The 19,900-nt window shown below is 38.1% G+C and overlaps 1 protein-coding gene and 1 pseudogene across 2 annotated transcripts; one reads left to right on the top strand and one right to left on the bottom strand.

Moving 5' to 3' along the window:
• Positions 1-1,088: 1,088 nt before the first annotated feature.
• On the bottom strand, positions 1,089-15,139 carry LOC117301475 (monomeric sarcosine oxidase-like). Of its 2 annotated transcripts, XM_033785494.1 has the most exons (9): positions 15,033-15,139; positions 10,869-10,984; positions 10,656-10,725; positions 7,428-7,619; positions 4,974-5,184; positions 4,582-4,748; positions 3,068-3,257; positions 2,584-2,717; positions 1,089-1,390 (listed from the first exon to the last, which is right to left on the bottom strand). In XM_033785494.1, the coding sequence occupies exons 2-9, from the start codon at positions 10,957-10,959 to the stop codon at positions 1,213-1,215; spliced, it is 1,233 nt and encodes a 410-aa protein (XP_033641385.1). In that variant the 5' UTR covers positions 10,960-10,984; positions 15,033-15,139; the 3' UTR covers positions 1,089-1,212. The 2 variants fall into 2 exon arrangements, with proteins under 2 accessions (XP_033641385.1, XP_033641386.1); XM_033785495.1 differs by lacking the exon at positions 10,656-10,725.
• On the top strand, positions 13,647-18,518 carry LOC117301754 (annotated as a pseudogene).
• The last annotated feature ends 1,382 nt before the right edge of the window (positions 18,519-19,900 follow it).

Raw genomic sequence — 19,900 nt, forward strand, 5'->3', positions numbered from 1 at the left:
ATACTTTTTTTGTTGTTGTTCATCTATGAATCAAGTAATATGCTCAAAATAATTAGAGTCCATACATTGTGTACAACTGCACAAAATGTACAATACAGTAGGATGACTACCAAATGTACATGTAGAGTTGTCTATAGCTTTTGTTGACCAATCGTATACCAGACTATGCATGTTCATGTACAATGCAGATGCGCTTAAAAACTAAATGAAAACTAAAATAAATAAACTGAACAAGTGTGACAATTTTACATCGATGGAGTCCAAGCAACCTAGCCCTGTCATCAATTTCTGGTTTTAAAAGGTTTGTTTTCAGATTTGCGTTTTAAACATGCAATTTATTTAGGATTCATTTTGTTAACGAGTTGACAATTTGATTCATCCAATAAACGCTGTCCAAAACAACCGATGTAATTAACACTCAAGCCGGCCATAATGACAAAACAAACAAGTACGAGGTCAAGTTACACTAATGAGAGTTAAACTTTCAATAATAAAGTGATTATATAATTTTGTTTTTATCTAAATATCAAAATTGTAACATTACATACAAAGTTGTCATACTAAACAAAATTAATTCAAAAAAAGAGTTGTAATTAATATCAGAACATCTAAAAACAAATATAGGGATTGTTTGAAGGTTTAAGGCAATGACAAACCTACATACCATTAGTTTCCATCCATTTCACTGTGATATTATTCGCTTAGTGTCTTTATATTAAACAATTTGAGTCTATATAATTTAAAAAGAATAAAATAAAAATGGAATTTAAAGGCACTGGACACTATCGGTAATTAATCAAAATAATTATTAGCTAGAAACTTACTTGGTAACAATCAATGGAGAGCTGTTGACGGTATAAAACCTTGTGAGAAACGGCTCCCTCTGAAGTATACGCAGTTTTCAAGAAAGAAGTAATTTTCCATTAAAATATTTGAACTTGATTTCGAGACCACAGAATTAGATTTTGAGGTCCCAAAATCAAGCATCTGTGACAAGGCCGTTTTTTTCTTCCATTATTATCTCGTAACTTTGACAACCAGTTGAGTTAAAATTTTCATAGGTCTGTTATTTTGTGCATAATATGTTGAGATACACCAAGTGAGATACACCAAGTGAGAAGACTGGTCTTTGACAATATTACCAAAGGTGTCCATGTCTTTAAGGCAAATTCATGATTGAACTTTTAGAACTTTTAGAACTTCTATGTTGATTCATAGTTTTGATATTTCATTTGTTTGTGTCCTTTTCTCAAATTTGCTGATATTAACTTGTGGTTCAAAGGTCGGGTCAGTAAGAGCTGGTCGATCCAGTGTAAATGGCTTGAGGTCAAAGGTCGTCTGCCCATCAGTTACCAAGTCAGTAAGAATTTTGCCGAAGACACTCGCAAATCTGAATGAATGATATATGATAATGAATAATAAAATGCATTTCGTGAAATACAAATGCTTTGGTTAAAGACACACGACACCTTTGGTAATTGTCAAAGACCAGTCTTCTCACTTGGTGTATCTCAACATATGCATTAAATATCAAAGCCTGCGAAAATTTGAACTCAATTGGTCGTCGAACTTGCGAGATAATTACGGAAGAAAAAACACCCTTGTCAAACGAAGTTGTGTGCCCTCAGATGCTTGATTTCGAGCTCACGCATGAGGTCTCAAAATCAATTAAAATCTTTTACTGAGAAAATGCTTCTTTCTCAAAAACTACACTACTACAGAGGGAGCTGTTTGTCACAATGTTTTTGTATACTATCAATAGCTCCCCATTGCTCGTTACCAAGTAAGTTTTTACCCTAACCATTATTTTGAGTAATTACCAATAGTGTCCAGTTAAATTAAAGGCAGTGGACACTATTGGTAATTACTCAAAATAATTATTGGCATAAAACCTTTCTTGGTGACGAGTAATGGGGAGAGAATGAGGGTATAAAACATTGTGAGAAACGGCTCCCTCTGAAGTGCCATAGTTTTCGAGAAAGAAGTTATTTTCCACGAATTTGATTTCGAGACCTCAGATTTAGAACTTGAGGTCTCGAAATCAACCATCTAAATGACACAAATTCGTGTTGCAAGGGTTATTTTTCTTTCATTATTATCTTGCAACTTCGTTATTATCTTGCATTTTCGATACCAGTAGTGTCCACTGCCTTAAAGCAAGACACTTAACCATTTCTTCGTCCTTCGGATTGGACGTAAAGCCGTTGGTCCCGTGTGTTGCAGAATTTATCACTGCAATAACCTATCTTTCTGCGCTCTACACTCAGCGCCTTGAATACCTTGTTGTAACGATAGTTAGTCTAGCGCCCTCTATCGATCAGGCTGAGATAGGGCACTTGCTTAATGGCCGCTAAATAAATACAACCCAGATCATTGTTATCAGAGAATAATCCGTCTTATATCATCGTCATCTTTATAAGTACCACTAGCTTTTACACTTGTTTGGTAGATACGTGCGCCGTACAAGACTTCTATATTGTAATTATTAAAAACCTTTAACTACTCTGTCCGCTATTACATTGTATATGCATTCTGTGTTGCTGTATGGAAACAAATGTGAATTGAATTGAATTGAATACTTACTTGAATGCATGTCCCGCACCACAACACACAAGGACTTCAGGGAATCCAGTACGATGACAAGTGTCAATGACAAAATGACGATCAGGAGTCATTGTATACAGGCACGTTTTGGTCTGGATAATCGGACCCAATGACTGAAAAAAAAAAAGGAAAAAAATGCTTTAAATGAAATTTAACGTAAAAAGTAATGAAGCTTTATAATAATTTCGTCAAATTAATTTTTGATTCAAGTACAGAGGTCATTAGGAGATTTTTGATTTTCCAGGGAATCATATTTGTGGGAAGTAACTTACTTCCGAGGGGGCCGTTTCTCACAATGTTTTATACTACTCGTTACCAAGTAAAGTTTTATGCTAAGTTCCAAGAACTCTTGCAAAACATTCGCAGCAAAAACAGGTATTGTGAGGTCAAAATTTGCTTCGCATCCACATTCGCAGGTAATCAATGCATATAGACTATAATGTACATTACGTATGGTGCTTACTTTTGGTATATGTTTTTGAAGCATTCTTATGCACTTGTCCAGGTTTTTCCGATTGGGTGTATAGTTGCGTGTATCAGGGTTGACTAGGTCTCCTACTGCATCTATACCAGCTTTACTTCCTGAATTTCCATGTATTGGTAGGCCATAAAACGTTGTGCCTTTAGGTGAATAGTAACTCCAGCACGGAAAACTAAATAAAGTCAGAAAGTAAAATGATACTAAAGGGACACATTGCATTGGAGCGGGCGAGTTGGTCTATGAAAAGCGTTTGAAACCGTTTGTTATCAAATGCATATGGGTAGAAAGATGTTTTAAAAGTTAAGTAAGTGTATGTGTTTTTATGCCGAATAAATAATAATAATAATAATAAAGTAGAATACAACAATCCACACAAATATGCCTCGAAGTTGCATGGCTTTTCTAATACGTCGTGAACTAACACGGCACGCCATTTAGTGGAGTCAAGTTTTTTACTTCATAAAATGGCCGATGAGGAAAACCATGAGGGAGGCATGTTTGTGTGGATCATTGTATTCTACTTTTAAAAGGTCTTTCTAACCATATGCATTTTGTAACAAACCATTTCAAATGCTTTTCATGGACCAACTCGACCGATTCCTAGTCTAACGCAACATAAGTCAGTGATTAATATATGGACCACCAACTTCACCAGAAAATGAGACAATGCATTGGTAGTTGATAAAAACCTGACAAAACTAGATAGCTTTATATAAGGGCGGCCATATCATGGATCAGACGCAAGGGTGAACACTCTCAACAAAGAAGACTTGGCATATACAAGTTTAAAATTAAAAACTTATACAAAAAAGCATGACGTTGACCATGATGTACCCTAAACGTTAAAGGAACGTTACAGAATTTTTAAGAAGAAAAAAAATTGTGAAGATCACAGATTTACATTAAACTTACACGGTCTAATGATGATAATAGTAGAAAACATCCCTTGAAATATTTCTGTCTTAAAATGTAATATTTGATGAGAAATAAATAATTTAATTATGCGTCTGGAGTTCATCGCTCAGTGAGCGTTTTAATCATTTTTGTTTTGGCATTGATGCAATGCAAAATGTGTAATCAGTTTTTCACTATTTTCTTGACCCAGATTGCCAATCGATGTCAAACTCCTACAGGTTTGTCAGTTTATGTATATGGTGGATTACATAAAGTGCATACACTGCCAGTAACTGTTTTGTTAGCAAACCCAATTCTGTAATGTTCCTACAGACCTTTCCATCAGCATGGAGCAAGTTCAGGTGCAACTAAAGACATGAGGAGACCGACTAGACTAAACCAGAAACTCAGAAACTCAGGGAGAATGGCTATATTGACTGGAGCATCGTCGACTATGGTTTAATCGAGAGCTACGTCACAGTTTCTGGTTTCCAATAAAGGGCTCTGGTCAGGTCTAGTCGCTCACCCAAATTTGCTCTAGATCCATGGTAACCCTACATAGACAAACCCTCAGAGATCTGGATGGACATATCACTACTCACTTTCCTTTTGTGAAATCCTTGATGTTAGGTGTTCCAAAGTAGGTCACTTGTTCCTTGGTAGTCAGAAGAGGTAGTTCCAATCCTACAGATTTCACAACATGATTAACCCAGGCTCCAGCAGTAACTATCACCTTGCGACATCCAAATACTCCATGGCTTGTCTCAACCTATTGATTGAATGAAGTATAAATAGGAAGGCATAACAAAAACAAATTATGTTGGCCTAACCCGACCTACCCTAAAAATACGGCCGACCCTGGGTAAAACACAGAAAAAGCATCCAACAAAATAAAAAGGAAAAGCCTTACGGGCAGTAAACCAGAAAACCTGAGACCGGAGACAAACGAAAGAGACAACAAAAAGACCAAGGACTAGACAATTAATTGCCTTACCAATATTACATGTCCTGTTTTTCTGATTGCAGTAACTCGCACTCCTTCTCGGATACTTGCACCATATTTTCTTGCTAGCTGTATATGAGCAGCATTAGCCAAATCTGCGTCAATCACTCCGTTATCGGGAAAATACAAAGCTTTACAGTTGGGGTTTCTTGTAAACTGTGGAAACCTGTCATTTAGACGCTCTCCATCAAGGCAATCACATCTGATTCCAAAAGATTAACAAAGAATTTTACTTTAACATATTCATAAAATCAGATGGTTCATCTTGAACCAGTTGCAAAGATTATAGCAACAAAAACAAACAAAAACAGACGAACAGTCGGTTAAAAAAAGATCCATCATAATAGCAACCTCAACAATGTACAAGAATGGCAAATTTTAAAGGCACTAGACACTATTGGTAATTACTCAAAATAATTGTTGGCATAAAAACTTACTTGGTTGCGAGAAACAGAGAGTTGTTAGTATAAAACATTGTGAGAAACGGCTCCCTCTGAAGTAATCTAGTTTTTGAGAAAGAAGTAATTTCTCAGTAAAATACTTGATTTGATCTCGAGACCCTCAGCTGAGGTCTCGAAATCAAGCATCTGAAAGCGAAAGCACACAACTTTGTGCGACAAGGGTGTTTTTTCTTCCATTATTCTTTTGCAACTTCAGCGACCAATGTTGAGATACACCAAGTGAGAAACTGGTCTTTAACAATTACAAAAAGTGCCTAGTGTCTTTAAGGGAGCAATTCAAGATAAAACTCAAGGCAACTCGAAAACCTCAAAAAACCTTAAGAGGTTAATCTCCAGTTTATAGGCAGTGGACACTCTATTGGTAATTACTCAAAATAACTATTAGCGTAAAACCTTTCTTGGTAACGAGTAATGGGGAGAGGTTGATAGTATAAAACATTGTGAGAAACGGGTCCCTCTGAAATAATGTAGTTTTCGAGAAAGAAGTAATTTTCCATGAATTTGATTTCGAGACCTCAGATTTAGAATTTGATGTCTCGAAATCAAGCATCTGAAAGTACACACCATGGTGTTTTTTTCTTTCATTATTATCTCGCAACTTCGACGACCGATTGAGCTCAAATTTTCACTGGGTTGTTATTTTGTGCATATGTTGAGATACACCAAGAGAGAAGACTGGTCTGACACAATTACTAACAGTGTCCAGTGTCTTTAACCACGTCTGTTAAATAATCATCCATTCCTCTAACAGACCGAATCGAATAACCCCTTTGTTGCTATGAAAGTCGCCATATTGTAGGGCAGACCATCGCGTCTAAGCGTGTTCATCAATGAAGCACGCAGCGTTCTACGGCACATGTGCGTACACGCACATGCTCACAGACACAATGTTGTAGGGCAGGTATTTTATTGATAAGGCAAAAAAAGAAAAATATGTTGGATTGCTCTTTCATCCGATTGTTTGCTTGGGTCGGTCGGTCGGTCAGAATATTTTTTTTAATTTTTTTAGAATGCCCTGCCAAAACTGCATAAACATTTTATGAAAGATCAGTTTGTCAAACAAGCAAGGTATTTCATCAATCTCGCTTCAAGCGCTCTTTTTGCGTCTTTTTTTAAGTTTGGCAAAATCCTTCAAAAAATATTTCCGAGAGTCATTTCATTCACCATGTTTTTCGTCTATTCAATAAACGAGCGATACCATATAAGGGCATTACTGGCAACAGCGCCCTCTGTTGTTCAATCGATTGTTAGACTTGTTTCTTGTGAAATCGTGACGTTGGATAAACGGGCATGCGGTTTGATATGTGTGAGAGGGAAATCGATCTCCGTTGTGCTTTTGTGAACGTTGAATACCAGGACAGTGTTGCACCATGGTTGCACTGGATAATTATTGTTGTCGACAGTAAGTAGTCGGCCGAAAATAAATATTTGTGTCAAATCTACCATTTTGTGAGCATAAAACATTCATAAAATTAAATTCTGAAGTAAAAAAAAAGGGAAAACACAAACGAAAACAAAAATAATTTAAAAAACGCGACCGAGATTTGGGCCTTAATTCATTCCTTAAACCTTCCCAGCTCCCTGGGTAGTTTACAGGCTGTGCAACATTAATATGCGCTACTCTGCTAAATCATTCATAAGAACCATCTCTGCCCTCGCAGGTACCAATTTATCCCTGGGCGGAGAGAAACAATTATAGTTAAGTGTCTTGCTCAAGGACACAAGTGTCATGACCGGAATTCGAACCCACACACTCTGCTGAACAGAAGCACCAGAGCTTGAGTTTGGTGCTCTTATCCGCTCGGCCACGACACCCTACATACTCAAACCAGTCTACCGAACTTCATGAACTTGAACTTTTCCCATTGATATCAATGAAACCAAACTGAGGCTGGAAGAAAAAATAGTCTGGTGCCTTGTTACAAAATTATTATTGGCATTCATTATTGTTATTCGATAAAAGGAACATGACCTAATAACCTACCTGATTCCATATGAATCCATTGTCTCCTTCATCCTGGCCAAGTACCTCTCCTGTTCAGTGTTCTTTTCAGCAAATGAAACGTCTCCAGTTTTGTATACTAGAGGTAATCCAGACTCTTTCTCCAGATCTGCCCAGCATTCAAAAGCTCCCTTACATAAGCTCACATACTCCTTACCAATGTAGTTATAGCGCCTGTGTATAGAACAAAAACAAAAACAAGTCATTTCAAATTCAAAGATAAAACTAGAAAAGTAGCGGGCTGTAAAATTGTAAACACGAAGTGCGCATGTTTTTTGTAAACAGCACAAACAAACAAATGAAATTGATCATTGTGAGCATTTTTGGATTTGGACTAGAATGAGGTCAAATCAGGTCACTACTAAATATAGTGTTCTGCTCCTATGATAATACAATATGTGGCAAAGTCAACTTGGTTAAACCCACCGGTGCCAAATTTCATAGCACTGCTTAACGGTAAGTAAATTCTGTAGCAGAAAAATTTTAAAAAGGTGTAAGTGTATTTCACAGATTAGTAATAAATTTAGGGGGCCATCTGGCGCATTAACCATTGGTGTGTATGGTTACATAATTCATATTCGTGTGTTTACACCTACTATAAGCAGCGCTATCAAATGGAAACCATACAGGAATCACAAAACCGGCTCTATGAAATTTGGCCCAGAAGGATCAACAAGTCCCTGATAAGGTGGTCTTTGGTAGTGTTGTAACCTTTGTTACAAATCTACATTCTATCCCCTACTATCATTTTAAAATTGTTGTACACCCATTTTGTACACCCAAAGGGGGAAATGGCACCCGAGGCGAAGCCGAGGGTGACATTTGCCCCCGAGGTTGTATAATATAAATTGGTTTATTTATTTAAAAATGCCAATGCAGCATACCGCTGAATTGCGACATAATTTACAATAATTAAAAATATTACATTAGTTATTAAAAAGCTTTACAATAGAAAATACATAGTGAACATTTGATAAAAAAAAGCACAAAAGCAATGGCCTGCCAGAAATGTACAAACAGGTTCACTACATTTGTATACATTTAAGACCAGAAAATTATAAGCAATTATATTAAATTACATTAACAAAACCCATGGACCCCAGTCACAGCGTGCAACAATTGTTTTGTTATACCTTTGTATAATTGTTATTCCTCTTCTCGAAGTTCTGTTGTCATCTTCAAACATTATTACGACGGACTATTCATTGTTTAATAAGCAGACGAACAAGAAACAATTCCCACGAACCCACAGTTGTTTGGTACACAGCGCTTGAAATTGACCAACGCCGGGAACGATCAAGGTGATGTACACCGGTGTACATCACTTTTGATGTTACCTGACCACTGAGCCATGTAACATGTGTATTTGTTGCACGTCATGTGGTTCTCGACCGATAAAACTTCGCAGTTTGTCCCCGAGGTATAACACAGACAATTGTTGCAAGCTGTGATGGGATCCATAATGTTTTGTACACCCGAAGGGGGAAATGGGCAATGGCACCTGAGGCAAAGCCATGGGTGCCATTTGCCAACGAGGGTGCTAAACCTATGTACCTCGTCACATCGTGTTATACCATGGTCAATTTATTATTCCTCTTCCCGATGTGCTGTTGTCATCTTCAAACATTATTACGATAAAGTTGGCATACAGTTTTTAGAAAGCAGACAAACAGTTGTTCCAATAAGAAACAATTCTTCACTGTTCCCTCGAACCCACGGCTGTTTCGTATTAAGCGCTGGAAATCGACCAACGGTAGGAACAATCAAGGTAATTTACACCAGTTAACAAAACTCGTGTTACCCTCCGTGCTGTGCAGCCACGGTGTGTTTTTGTATCCCATCACATGATTGGTTCTCGACCAATGAAACTTCCTGATTTGTACCCAAGGTATAACATGCATCTTTGTATCACATCACATGATTGGCTCTAGTCCAATAAACCTTCATAATTCGTTAGCGAGGTATAACAAGTACATTTGACCTCAATCTTCCAGTCCAATGTCCTTTCATATCACTCCACACCAAATTGTTTGAACTCTGATAAGATTTGAATGTCTGACTAAGAAATTGTTATTCAACAGGAAATAAAAGGAAGGCATGAGTTAAAGGAACACGTTGCCTTGGATCGGTCGAGTTGGTCTTTGAAAAGCGTTTGTAACCGTTTGTTATAAAATGCATAAGATTAGAAAGATGATGTAAAAGTAGAATACAATGATCCACACAAACTTTCCTCGAAATTGAGTGGTTTTCGTTTTACTGTGCGAACTAACACGGTCGGCAATTTATGGGAGTCAAAAATTTGACTGGTGGAAATTTAATGGTAGAAAGCTTCCCTTCAGATGTTATTTTGCGAGGTGCTGTAGTTTTTTTTTTTTGAACTGAGTAAAACAATGTTACAAAAAGTAATTTTGTCTCAATGGGACAACTTTTCTTTAGCAAAGTACAACGGATTAAAGCGACTCTCCTGAAAACATTGCTCAGTGATTTTAACATTTTGGCTAATAACCTTGAAGCCTAAAGCCTGGCTCATGTACTTGCTGCGAATGCAATACGAATGTTGACGTCACAATATCACAATGAATTATTCGCAGGAGTTGAACTGTGCTCAACTTTTTCGAATATTCGCAGCGAAAAAGGAGTTGTGACATCAAATTCACATCAACTTCGCTTTGCATTCGCAGGAAGTATGAACCGAGCTTTATGAAGCCAAAACTTTTACAGGTAAATTATATTAAATACATTCATTTACAGTGAGTAAAGATTCATATCATGGCCTAATACTGGATGCAAAACAGTTAAAAACCATTTAAAGGCAGTGGACACTATTGGTAATTTTTCAAAATAATTATTAGCATAAAACCTTAATTGGTAACAAGTAATGGGGAGCTGTCGATAGTATAAATAAACATTGTGAGAAACGGCTCCCTCTGATGTAACGAGTTTTAGAGAAAGAAGTAATTGTACACGAATTCTATTTCGAGACCTCAGATTTTGAATTTGAGGTTTTGAAATCTAGCATCTGAAAGCACACAGCTTCATGTAACAAGGTTGTTTTTTCTTTCATCATTATCTCGCAACTTAGACGTCAGATTGAGCTCACATTTTCACAGGTTTGTTATTTTATGCATATGTTGAGATACACTAAAGTGAGAAGACTGGTCTTAGACAGTTACCAATAGTGTCCACTGTCTTTAAGGGCAATTTTCTCACACTGCTCTGGAGTGATCCTGGGAACCTCCATGGTCATGTCCCAATGTAAATTGTTCCAATCCAAGTACATCTGGAACAAAAAAGATTGTAAAACCCATCACAAACACGGGCGCCAAATTTTCGTTTAGGTACATCCATGGTACACTTAAAAAAGTAACAACTCCCTCAACAATTATACTCAAGATTCCAGTGCTAATATAAATTGACACTTACGTGGACCAACTTTCTTGGCCAGCCAGAACAGTGTTCCACTTCCAATGCCTCCACATCCCACCACAATGTATTCAAACCACTGGGTGTCCATATCAATATCTATTAGTAGCACAGTTCTGGATAAAGGAACAAAAAAAAACTTAAATGAAAAAAAGTTGTTAGCCAGGTTCCACCTAGTCTTGGCCCAAGACGCAAGTGCTCGATATTGGATAGTGAACTATGCTCAGTTGTTAATCTCCATAAAAAGTGCGCCCTCTTGTGGTATAATTTAACCAACTTGATAGGAGCTTGGTACCGGCGAGCAACTAACTTCACTCATCCGCAGTAGCCAGGGCCCAATTTCATAGAGCTGCTAAGCACACAAATTTGTTTGCATCAAATTTCTTCCTTGATGTCGGGAAATGGAATTTACCCTCAATATATTTTATAGAATTACTAAATCTTTGGTTTCTAAATAAAGTTCATTGCTGAACTTCACCCACCTGAGCTACATGTAGCAAAACTGCTGACCAAAAGCTAATACATGTATTGTCCACATGTTTCAACAAGGGTAACGTTTTTTAGAGTGACCAGCTGAAGACAAGCTAATCATAATGATTTCTATACAAAACCCACTGTTTAAGGGAGTTTTCCCTTCATGTTCCCACCAGGGTGACATAAATGTATGGAAATAATACAGAGTGACAAATACAAATAATTATAATGTACCAACGAGTCATTCCATGTCAAATCAGCCAATGGGTTAAACCTGACCCTCATCAAATTTATTAAAATGTTGTTAATGGGGTAAACTTGGCTCAACAAGCTCAAATTCAAATTTTAGCTCCATCTAATAAACGGTTTTTCTGTTACGGCTTGCTCTTTCTCGTTAAATATTCAAATAAGACCATAAATCCGGAACTACTGGGTCTAACCATAGAGCAAGGAACAGAAGGAGTTACAACTAGTCTTCCTTCAAAGGTTCCTTGTGTGTACCGCAGTCCAAAATGACCAGTATGCGGACGCATTTCCTGGCAAGCAAAGTATAAAGAACTAGGTGTTATTGTCTACAGTGGTTACGTCACAGAAAAACACACAGATTGCATTGCGTTCAAGAGCCTTCTCAACAAAAGGCGCCGTTTCTCTGATTTCTGCATCTCACCGCGTGTACAGTTTTTGCCGTGCATAGATCGGAACGTTAAGTTGGTCGTGTGTGACCGCGCAACACGCAGCGCTGAGTCCGTTGACCCCGGTGACGTGCACACACAGCCGTAGCTTCGCCCCACTCAGATTCAAATTTTCAACCTGGGAAGTTTTTTCACTCTTTCGCTCAGGGATCTGGTTTCTTTTCATTTTTCTTAAAACTATTTCCTCAATGGTGTTTTGAGTGATATGGAAGGATTCATTAGACATTGAGGATCAAGTTTGTGTTCCTAGAATTTGTGTCATGATTTTCAAATCTACTGACTAGCTGTCAAAATTGAATGTTTTTAAACATTTCTTCCTGCACAGATTGCGTATGATTCGTAACCCTTCGACTACACCATCGGCAGGAGGGTAACGTTATCGCATTAGATCGGTTAAGTTTCATGATGCAGATCGTTGCAGATGGTTTTTCGACGAAGCGAAAGATTTTGATATCAGACGTGCTGGGGCCAAGGATACGGGGTGGATTGGACCGATTTATGGGGCTATATCGCACCTAGTGTGTAAACTTGGTCGCACTAAATACCGACAACTCATGACCCCTCACGACAACTCATGACAACAATTTTTAAATGCACTTTAACAAAACATTTTAACACAAGTCAATCATTAAATATATGCATAGGAGTCATATGCATCTAAATCACTTTCAAACTATTGAAAAAGTTGTATATTTTTAACTGTAAAAATAGTTCTTTTTACCCCAAATTTAGTTGCAAACGGAAATATTCGCCATGTAGGGGGTACACTGCAGGGGGTATGGGTAATTTCTGAGGGCTGAGTTACAATTTTTCTTTTTGGTTTTAGCTGCTGTTTTTTTTTCTTTTCTTGATAGTAACTAAGCCGACACTCTGGAATTCGAAATTAAAAGTGGAGGTTTAAATATCATATTTTTTAAAACTCTATGGGGACTTTGAGAGGCACATAAAATGGTAAATAATCATCTTGCATATTGTATCACCCCTGCGGTGAAATGGAATCGTCCAAGTACGTAGAAAGACAACATGGCGGATATTTCCGTTACTAAATTCGGGGTAAAAACACTTTTTGTACACTTACAAATACAATTTTTTCAATAGTTTGAAAGTCATTTGGGTGCCTATGAATCTTGTGCATATATTTAATTAATGGAAGGGAGTAATTGCAGAATACCCCGCAGCCCGAAAGTAACTTTTTTTTTTACCAAGTGGAGGCGCGGAGGTGCAGAGTCGTGGTGCGGGCAATGACCAGTAGAGGGCGTTTTTGGAAAGACGGGCATGTACCACTACATGTGGTCAAGATGATTTTGGAGAGTTGGGGAAGGTGGAGGCGCGTAGTCGCGGAGTCGTGGTGCGAGCAATGGCCGGTAGAGGGCGTTTTTAGAAAGACGGGCATACCACTACATGTGGTCAAGATCATTTTGGAGAGTCGGGGAAGGTGGAGGCGCGGAGTCGCAGAAAGTTGTGCTGGCAATGGCCGATAGAGGGCATTTATAGAAAGACGGGCATAGCACTACACGTGGTCAAGATAATTTTGGAGAGTCGGGGAAGGTGGAGGCGCGGAGTCGCGGAGACGTCGTACGAGCAATGGCCGATAGAGGGCGTGTTTAGAAAGATGGGCATATCACTGCAGGTGGTGAAGATAATTTTGGAGTCGGGGAAGGTTGAGGCGCGGAGTCGCGGAGTTGTGGTGCGTGCAATGGCTGATAGAGGGCGTTTTCAGAAAGATGGGCATACCACTACAAGTGGTCAAGATTGTGGAGAGTCGGGGAAGTGGAGTCGCGGAGTCAGGGTGCGGGCAACGACCGGTAGAGGGCATTTTTAGAAAGACGGGCACACCACTACCTGTGGTAAAGATAATTTTGGAGAGTCAGGGAAGGTGGAGGCGCGGAGTCGCGGAGACGTGGTGCGGGCAATGGCCGATAGAGGGCTTCTTTAGAAAGACGGACAGAATGGGGAACATTGCATAGTGGCAAGAATATAAAATAACTGGAATTCGGACTTTCTTTCCCCTTTTAAAATAAAAAAGAGGGGGGGGCGGCAGCATTCGGTCTAGCCCACCTTGTTGAGCTGTTAATGGCTCCGCTTTTAACATTGGTCTCATCACTGTCACCATTACAGCCCACCTTCGATACATGTCTTAAACGCTAAGTTTTCAAAGGTCGCAAAATGCGTGGCAGTTTGATTGCAAATTTCTCCCATTTAAAAAAGTCCTAAAAGTAACCTAGTCATTTAGTAAGCCCTGTAATGTGTCATAGTAATTCCACAAATGTAAGGAATAAAATGAGGTATGTTGGAGTAGTATAGGACTTTTTTAAATGGGAGAAATTTGCAATCAAATTACCACGCATTTTGCGACCTTTGAAAACTTAGCGTTTAAGACATGTATCGAAGGTGGGCTGTAATGGTGACAGTGATGAGACCGATGTTAAAAGCGGAGCCATTAACAGCTCAACAAGGTGGGCTACATTCGGTCCCCCAGTGGGAAATGAACACACCGCCAAGCAAACACCCGGAAGTGATACAAATTAGTTTGATAGCACCCTCAAACGGTCACAAATGTCACAATGATATGATATACTGTACTTACTTGCACGCGAGGACTTGTGATCATAATACTATGCATTGTAACACACTGGGACTGCGACTCCGCGACTCCGGGACTCCGTCTCCGCGCGGGGAAATACATTGTGACCGCGACTCCATGCCTCCGCAAGAAAAAAAGGTACCGCTGGGGTGCGGGGTATTCTGCAATTGGGCCAATAGTTGACTTATGTTCAAATGTTCTGTTAAAGTGCATTTAAAAATTGTTGTCGTGAGTTGTCGTGAGTTGTCGTGAGGGCACTGAGGGGTCGTGAGTTGTCGGTATTTAGTGCGACCCTGTCTTCTGTAAACTTGCCTGAAAAATAATGCGTCTGTTCCGTGGAAGTTATCATTCAATCACGAAACCCATTCTTATTATTAAACTACATGTAACATAAATGAACTCTATAAAACTCACCTAGCAAATAACCATCACTGATCTGAGGTAAATAGCCCCCAAAACTGTATTTACAGATCAACTTATTTCTGTAAATCTGCACGTATGGGACGCGCCATCTTGTTCTGAGACTTAGAACCTAAATTTGAAGAGCGCCCTCTTTTGAAATAAAATAAAATACATGTAATCATAATAAAAATTATTTTGCTTGAAACATTCAGAAATCCAGCCTGAGGCTAGGTCGTTATTATACAAAAAAAATCATATGAGCAGTGAAATGTATTGCCTGCCAGAAAATAGACTGGAATGTGTAAGGCCTAGTTTCATTATGCCTGTAAGCACACAAACTTGCTAAGCACAGAAAAGTATAGCTTAGCCGCCCTATGAGAAACTGGCTATACCCATGTACCCAAAAAATGAGTGTAAGAAGCGTCACCGCGGTAATGTTTTTTTTTATTATTCCTTTGTGGACAGAATTTGAAACTCTGAAATCTTATGACAACAAAACTTATGTGGTAAGAAGTACAACAGCTTTGGATAGTACATGTACATTTCACTCGTTTGAGAAGTACATGCTGGTATATTATATGGAACCGGGTCACCACTTTTTATTCCCCGAAAATTGAATCGCAGAGTATAGTAGCGCTTCTCAGATTGTATTCCTGTAGGGATTATTCTTCCTATTTTGACCAAATTCTTTCCATTTAGACCGTATTTAACTCTGGAATATAATGGCTATAAAACGTTTGGATAGTACATGTAGGTCCTACAATGCAAATTAGTATACACATAATGAATGTTTATGAGTGCAATGGTGCGAATAATGTTCATGAGTTGAAAGATGGAATGTTCTATAATTATTTCACTTCTTGGTGTCCCGCCCCCCCCCCCTCCCAGCACCCAAAGATCATAACCAGGGTTACCGCGGTAATGCTTCTCAGATTGTATTCCTATAAGATTATTTTTCCTTTAGGGACATAATATTCAACTCTGAAAATCGATGGCAATAAAAAATTTTGTGGAAAGAAGTACACAGAAGCTTTGGTAATGTACGAGTATGGACAAAAAGGGTATCACTTTTTATTTCCCCCCAAAATGAATATAAGAAGCGTTACCGCGGTAACGCTTTACAGATTGTATTCTTTTAGGAATTTTTTTCCCTATGTTGACACAAATTGCACTGGAGTTTTGGCAGTTTCTTAAAAACGCAATCAACTTTTGACATGAAAATTTTGCAGATTAATTCTAGTGTATAGGCCTACTTACATTATGTACTCAGTGAGGTTTGAAGTTCTGGAATAAGAGTCGTTAACCAACGATGTTCTTCAAAACAAACACTACTCAAAAAGGATTGTTACGGTGTAACTATCTCTTTAATAAAAATTCCACCATGCAAAGTTTCAAATCATATCAAGGGAAACTGACTGGGCAAATTAATTGTAAATGATTTTTTGGTTGAACAACGACAAATTGACCGGAGCGGGATATAAACCAAAGGCCTCGTAGTTTTCCGGATTTATTTTACGTGAACAAATCATAATTCACCCAGGCACATTTTCCTTTGACAAAACAATGCACAGTGTTTTACAGGGCAGGGTGTTTTTCTTTTATTTTACAATGATCATTCTACACCACACAGTTGTTTCTTGTTTCACATGATCAATGTCTTTATTTCATACTAAAGCCATACATGTAAAATGCGTTATGTTAACCTGGCAAAATAAATTTAACATTATTTTTAAACTTACCATACACCTAGAGGACAAAGGAAAAACTCGTCAAAGTAAAGTGTTTGGTAATTATATTAATGATTATTACTAGCAATGACATACAGATACTGGAAATAATTAAAATAAAAATAAAAATGTATACCAATTTGAAAACAGGGAGTTAAGTTAATACACAGTTGAGTTATGATTATTCATTAGAGTTCATTATTCTGCAAAGAAAGCTTAGATGGACTTTTATGAAAACACACACAACTTTAAAACTTGTCCATTAATGGAATGGATGAACAGTTCATGAACTGCTGTGATGAACATGCCATGAACTGTTTGGTGCATGGACTGATCATGAACATTCTTAAAAGTTCATCAAGTCATTAATTCCATTTTGGATGGGGTAAATATTGACCTTTTTCAGGAAACATGCTAATTACATTCTCGCAGGCGCACAACCCCTGTTGGTTGGCAAACGCCATAATTATAGTTGTGCACTAAGGAGACACACAATCGCGTCTCTGCCCCATTGTGGCATCCCGGGGTTCACCTTCTTACAACATTGCAACTATTATGGCTTTGTCAGCCTACCGGGATACTAGTACACAACTTCAAATAAAACAGGCTTGTGAGACTTCTTATTAGAGTACACAATAGCTTTATTTAATAACTTAACTTACGAAACTTAGGTAAATTAAAGACGGAGACTCCAACCTCCCAGACCAACGGCTACCGGCTACTGGCGATCATAGGCCGCGCCCTGGTATAAGTACTATACCCCGTACTTAATTAGTATTCATAATATTACTACGCCATCATACGAAAAGTAGTCCCATAACACAACACACCTCACCAAGATCCTCCATCGACTAGTTGGCCTCACTGAACATCACATCAACAACTATAGCAAGTTAGTCGACATCATCAAGCACATACACCTCCGTCCAACTGATATCCTTGTCAGTTTTGATGTTGTGTCACTGTTCACCAACATACCAATCAAAGAAGCATGCAACATCGCCAAACAACGCCTTCAAACCGAACCTACACTGACAGACAAGCCTCACTCCAGAACAAGTCCACGCCCTCCTCATCAGCCTGCGTCTACGCTTCCAGCTTCAGGTGGTGAGACAAATTCTACGAACAAACCTCTGGGGCCGCCATGAGATATTCTCTATCCCCGGTCCTCGCAGATTTGTTCATGGAGGAGTTTGAACTTGACAGCATCCAGAAGATCGATCTTTGCCCTAACCTCTGGCTCCGCTACGTTGACGACACCTTTGTGGTTAGGCCCTACGACAAGACAGCACTCCAGGAGTTCTTCCATCACCTGAACAGTCATCATCCACTCATCCAACTCACCATGGAACAAGAACAAAACAACACTATCTCCGTCCTAGATATCCAAGTAACAAGACAAGCTGATGGCACTTTAGCCCACATGGTACATCGAAAGCCAACACACCCCGATAGATACCTCCACAACTCATCATTCCATCATCCTCGCTTCAAGTCTGCTGTCTGCAACACCTTGGTTTGCTGGGCCTTCAACACCTGTGACAAAGGCAGCTTGAAGCAGGAACTACACCACATCAAGACGTCACTTCAACTTATCGACTACAAGACATTCAACCTTAGCCAGCCCAAGCCAAGTCTCACAACAGATGAACGACCAGAGTTCAAGGCTGCAATCACCCTCCCATGTATTGGCCACACTTCTCACAAGTTTCAAAGTATCTTCAGTCAAGCTCAAGTCAAGACCTTCCACACAGCACCAAACAAGATTTAAGCATCACTCCACACACACAAGGACAAGCAAGACACTCAAGACAAAGCGGGTGTTTACCGCATTCCCTGTGATTGCGGTAAAGTGTACTTCGCGGAAACCTGGCGCAGCATCTCAACAAGAATCAAGGAACACAAAGCACACGGCAGACTGGGACACCTCAACAAATCAGCCATCATCAAACATTCACAAGAACACGACCACATCATCAATTGGAATCAAGCTGAACTCATAGTTCCTGTACAGTCATGACACCAATGCAGAGTCAGGGAGGCCATCGAGATACAAGCACATCATAAAGTTCCACGAGACATCGGTTTCTTCATTATGAACATCTGGTCACCCATTCTCAAGCCAACCCTTCCAGCAGCAGCTCACCTAAAGAATGTCACACTCCAGCACAATTCACATCCACCCAGCAATCAACTCTCACGCATCACCGGCCAAGGACAGCTCTGATCCTTCCCTCCCAAATGCTCATCCATCCAGGGAAGCTTTCTACTATCATTATCTTCAAAATGTCTAAGTTTAGTGTAAATCTGTGGACATTGTGTTTTTTGTCCTACAAAAGTTACATAGACCCTTTAAGCTCCACCATCGGCGCCGCATGCATTCCAGCAATCCCCTGAAGACGAGATTAAAGAGAGAGAGTTAGTTTCGCCAATACTTCATATATTTTGTAAATTCTATATATTTTTGAAAACTTTATATATTTTTAAGCATTAAATATTTCGTAAACTATGTTGTTAACTTTATATATTTTGTAAACTTAACTTTGTAAACTTTTGATATTTCACATAAACTTTAACTTATTGTAATATATTTTTTTCAATTTTGTTTCATTATTTGTTTTATACAATTTTGTTGATTTTAGACGTTTTGTAATTTTTGTTTTTTTATATATTTGGAATCTATATATTTTGTAAACTTAATATATTTGTACCCATTAAAGTTTTCATAAACTATATTTTGTAAACTTGTTATATTTCATATACTTTAAATATTTTGTAAAATTTACATTTTTTTTCAAATTAAGTTCATTATTTGTTTTTATTTATAATTTTATTTTATACATTTTGTAAATTTTACATATTTTGAAAATTATCTTTTGTAAAGTTTATATATTTTTAAGCATTAAATATTTCGTAAAATATATTTTGTTAGCATTATATATTCTGTAAACTTTGTAAACATTTCATATTTCATAAACTTTTAATAAATGTAAGCCTAAAATTTATAATTCTTCCCTAATTTTTTTGGTAACTTCTATATTTTTTTAAAACTATATATTTTGTAAACTTTATATATTTTAAGCATTAAATGTTTCCTTAACTATATTTGTTAACTTTACATATTTTGTAAACTTTACTTTGTAAACTTTTATA

This window comes from Asterias rubens, chromosome 17 (assembly GCF_902459465.1).
Source record: "Asterias rubens chromosome 17, eAstRub1.3, whole genome shotgun sequence".
Taxonomy (NCBI): Eukaryota; Metazoa; Echinodermata; class Asteroidea; order Forcipulatida; family Asteriidae; genus Asterias; species Asterias rubens.

Bases quoted from the DNA above. Each gene is read 5' to 3' on its own strand.
- LOC117301475 (XM_033785494.1), bottom strand. From the start codon at position 10,959: ATGGACACCCAGTGGTTTGAATACATTGTGGTGGGATGTGGAGGCATT. The intron at 7,620-10,655 runs GTGAGAAAATTG...TTCTATACACAG, and splicing joins CAGGATCACTCCAGAGCAGT to GCGCTATAACTACATTGGTA. The intron at 5,185-7,427 runs GTAGGTTATTAG...TTTTGGAATCAG, and splicing joins ATGGATTCATATGGAATCAG to ATGTGATTGCCTTGATGGAG.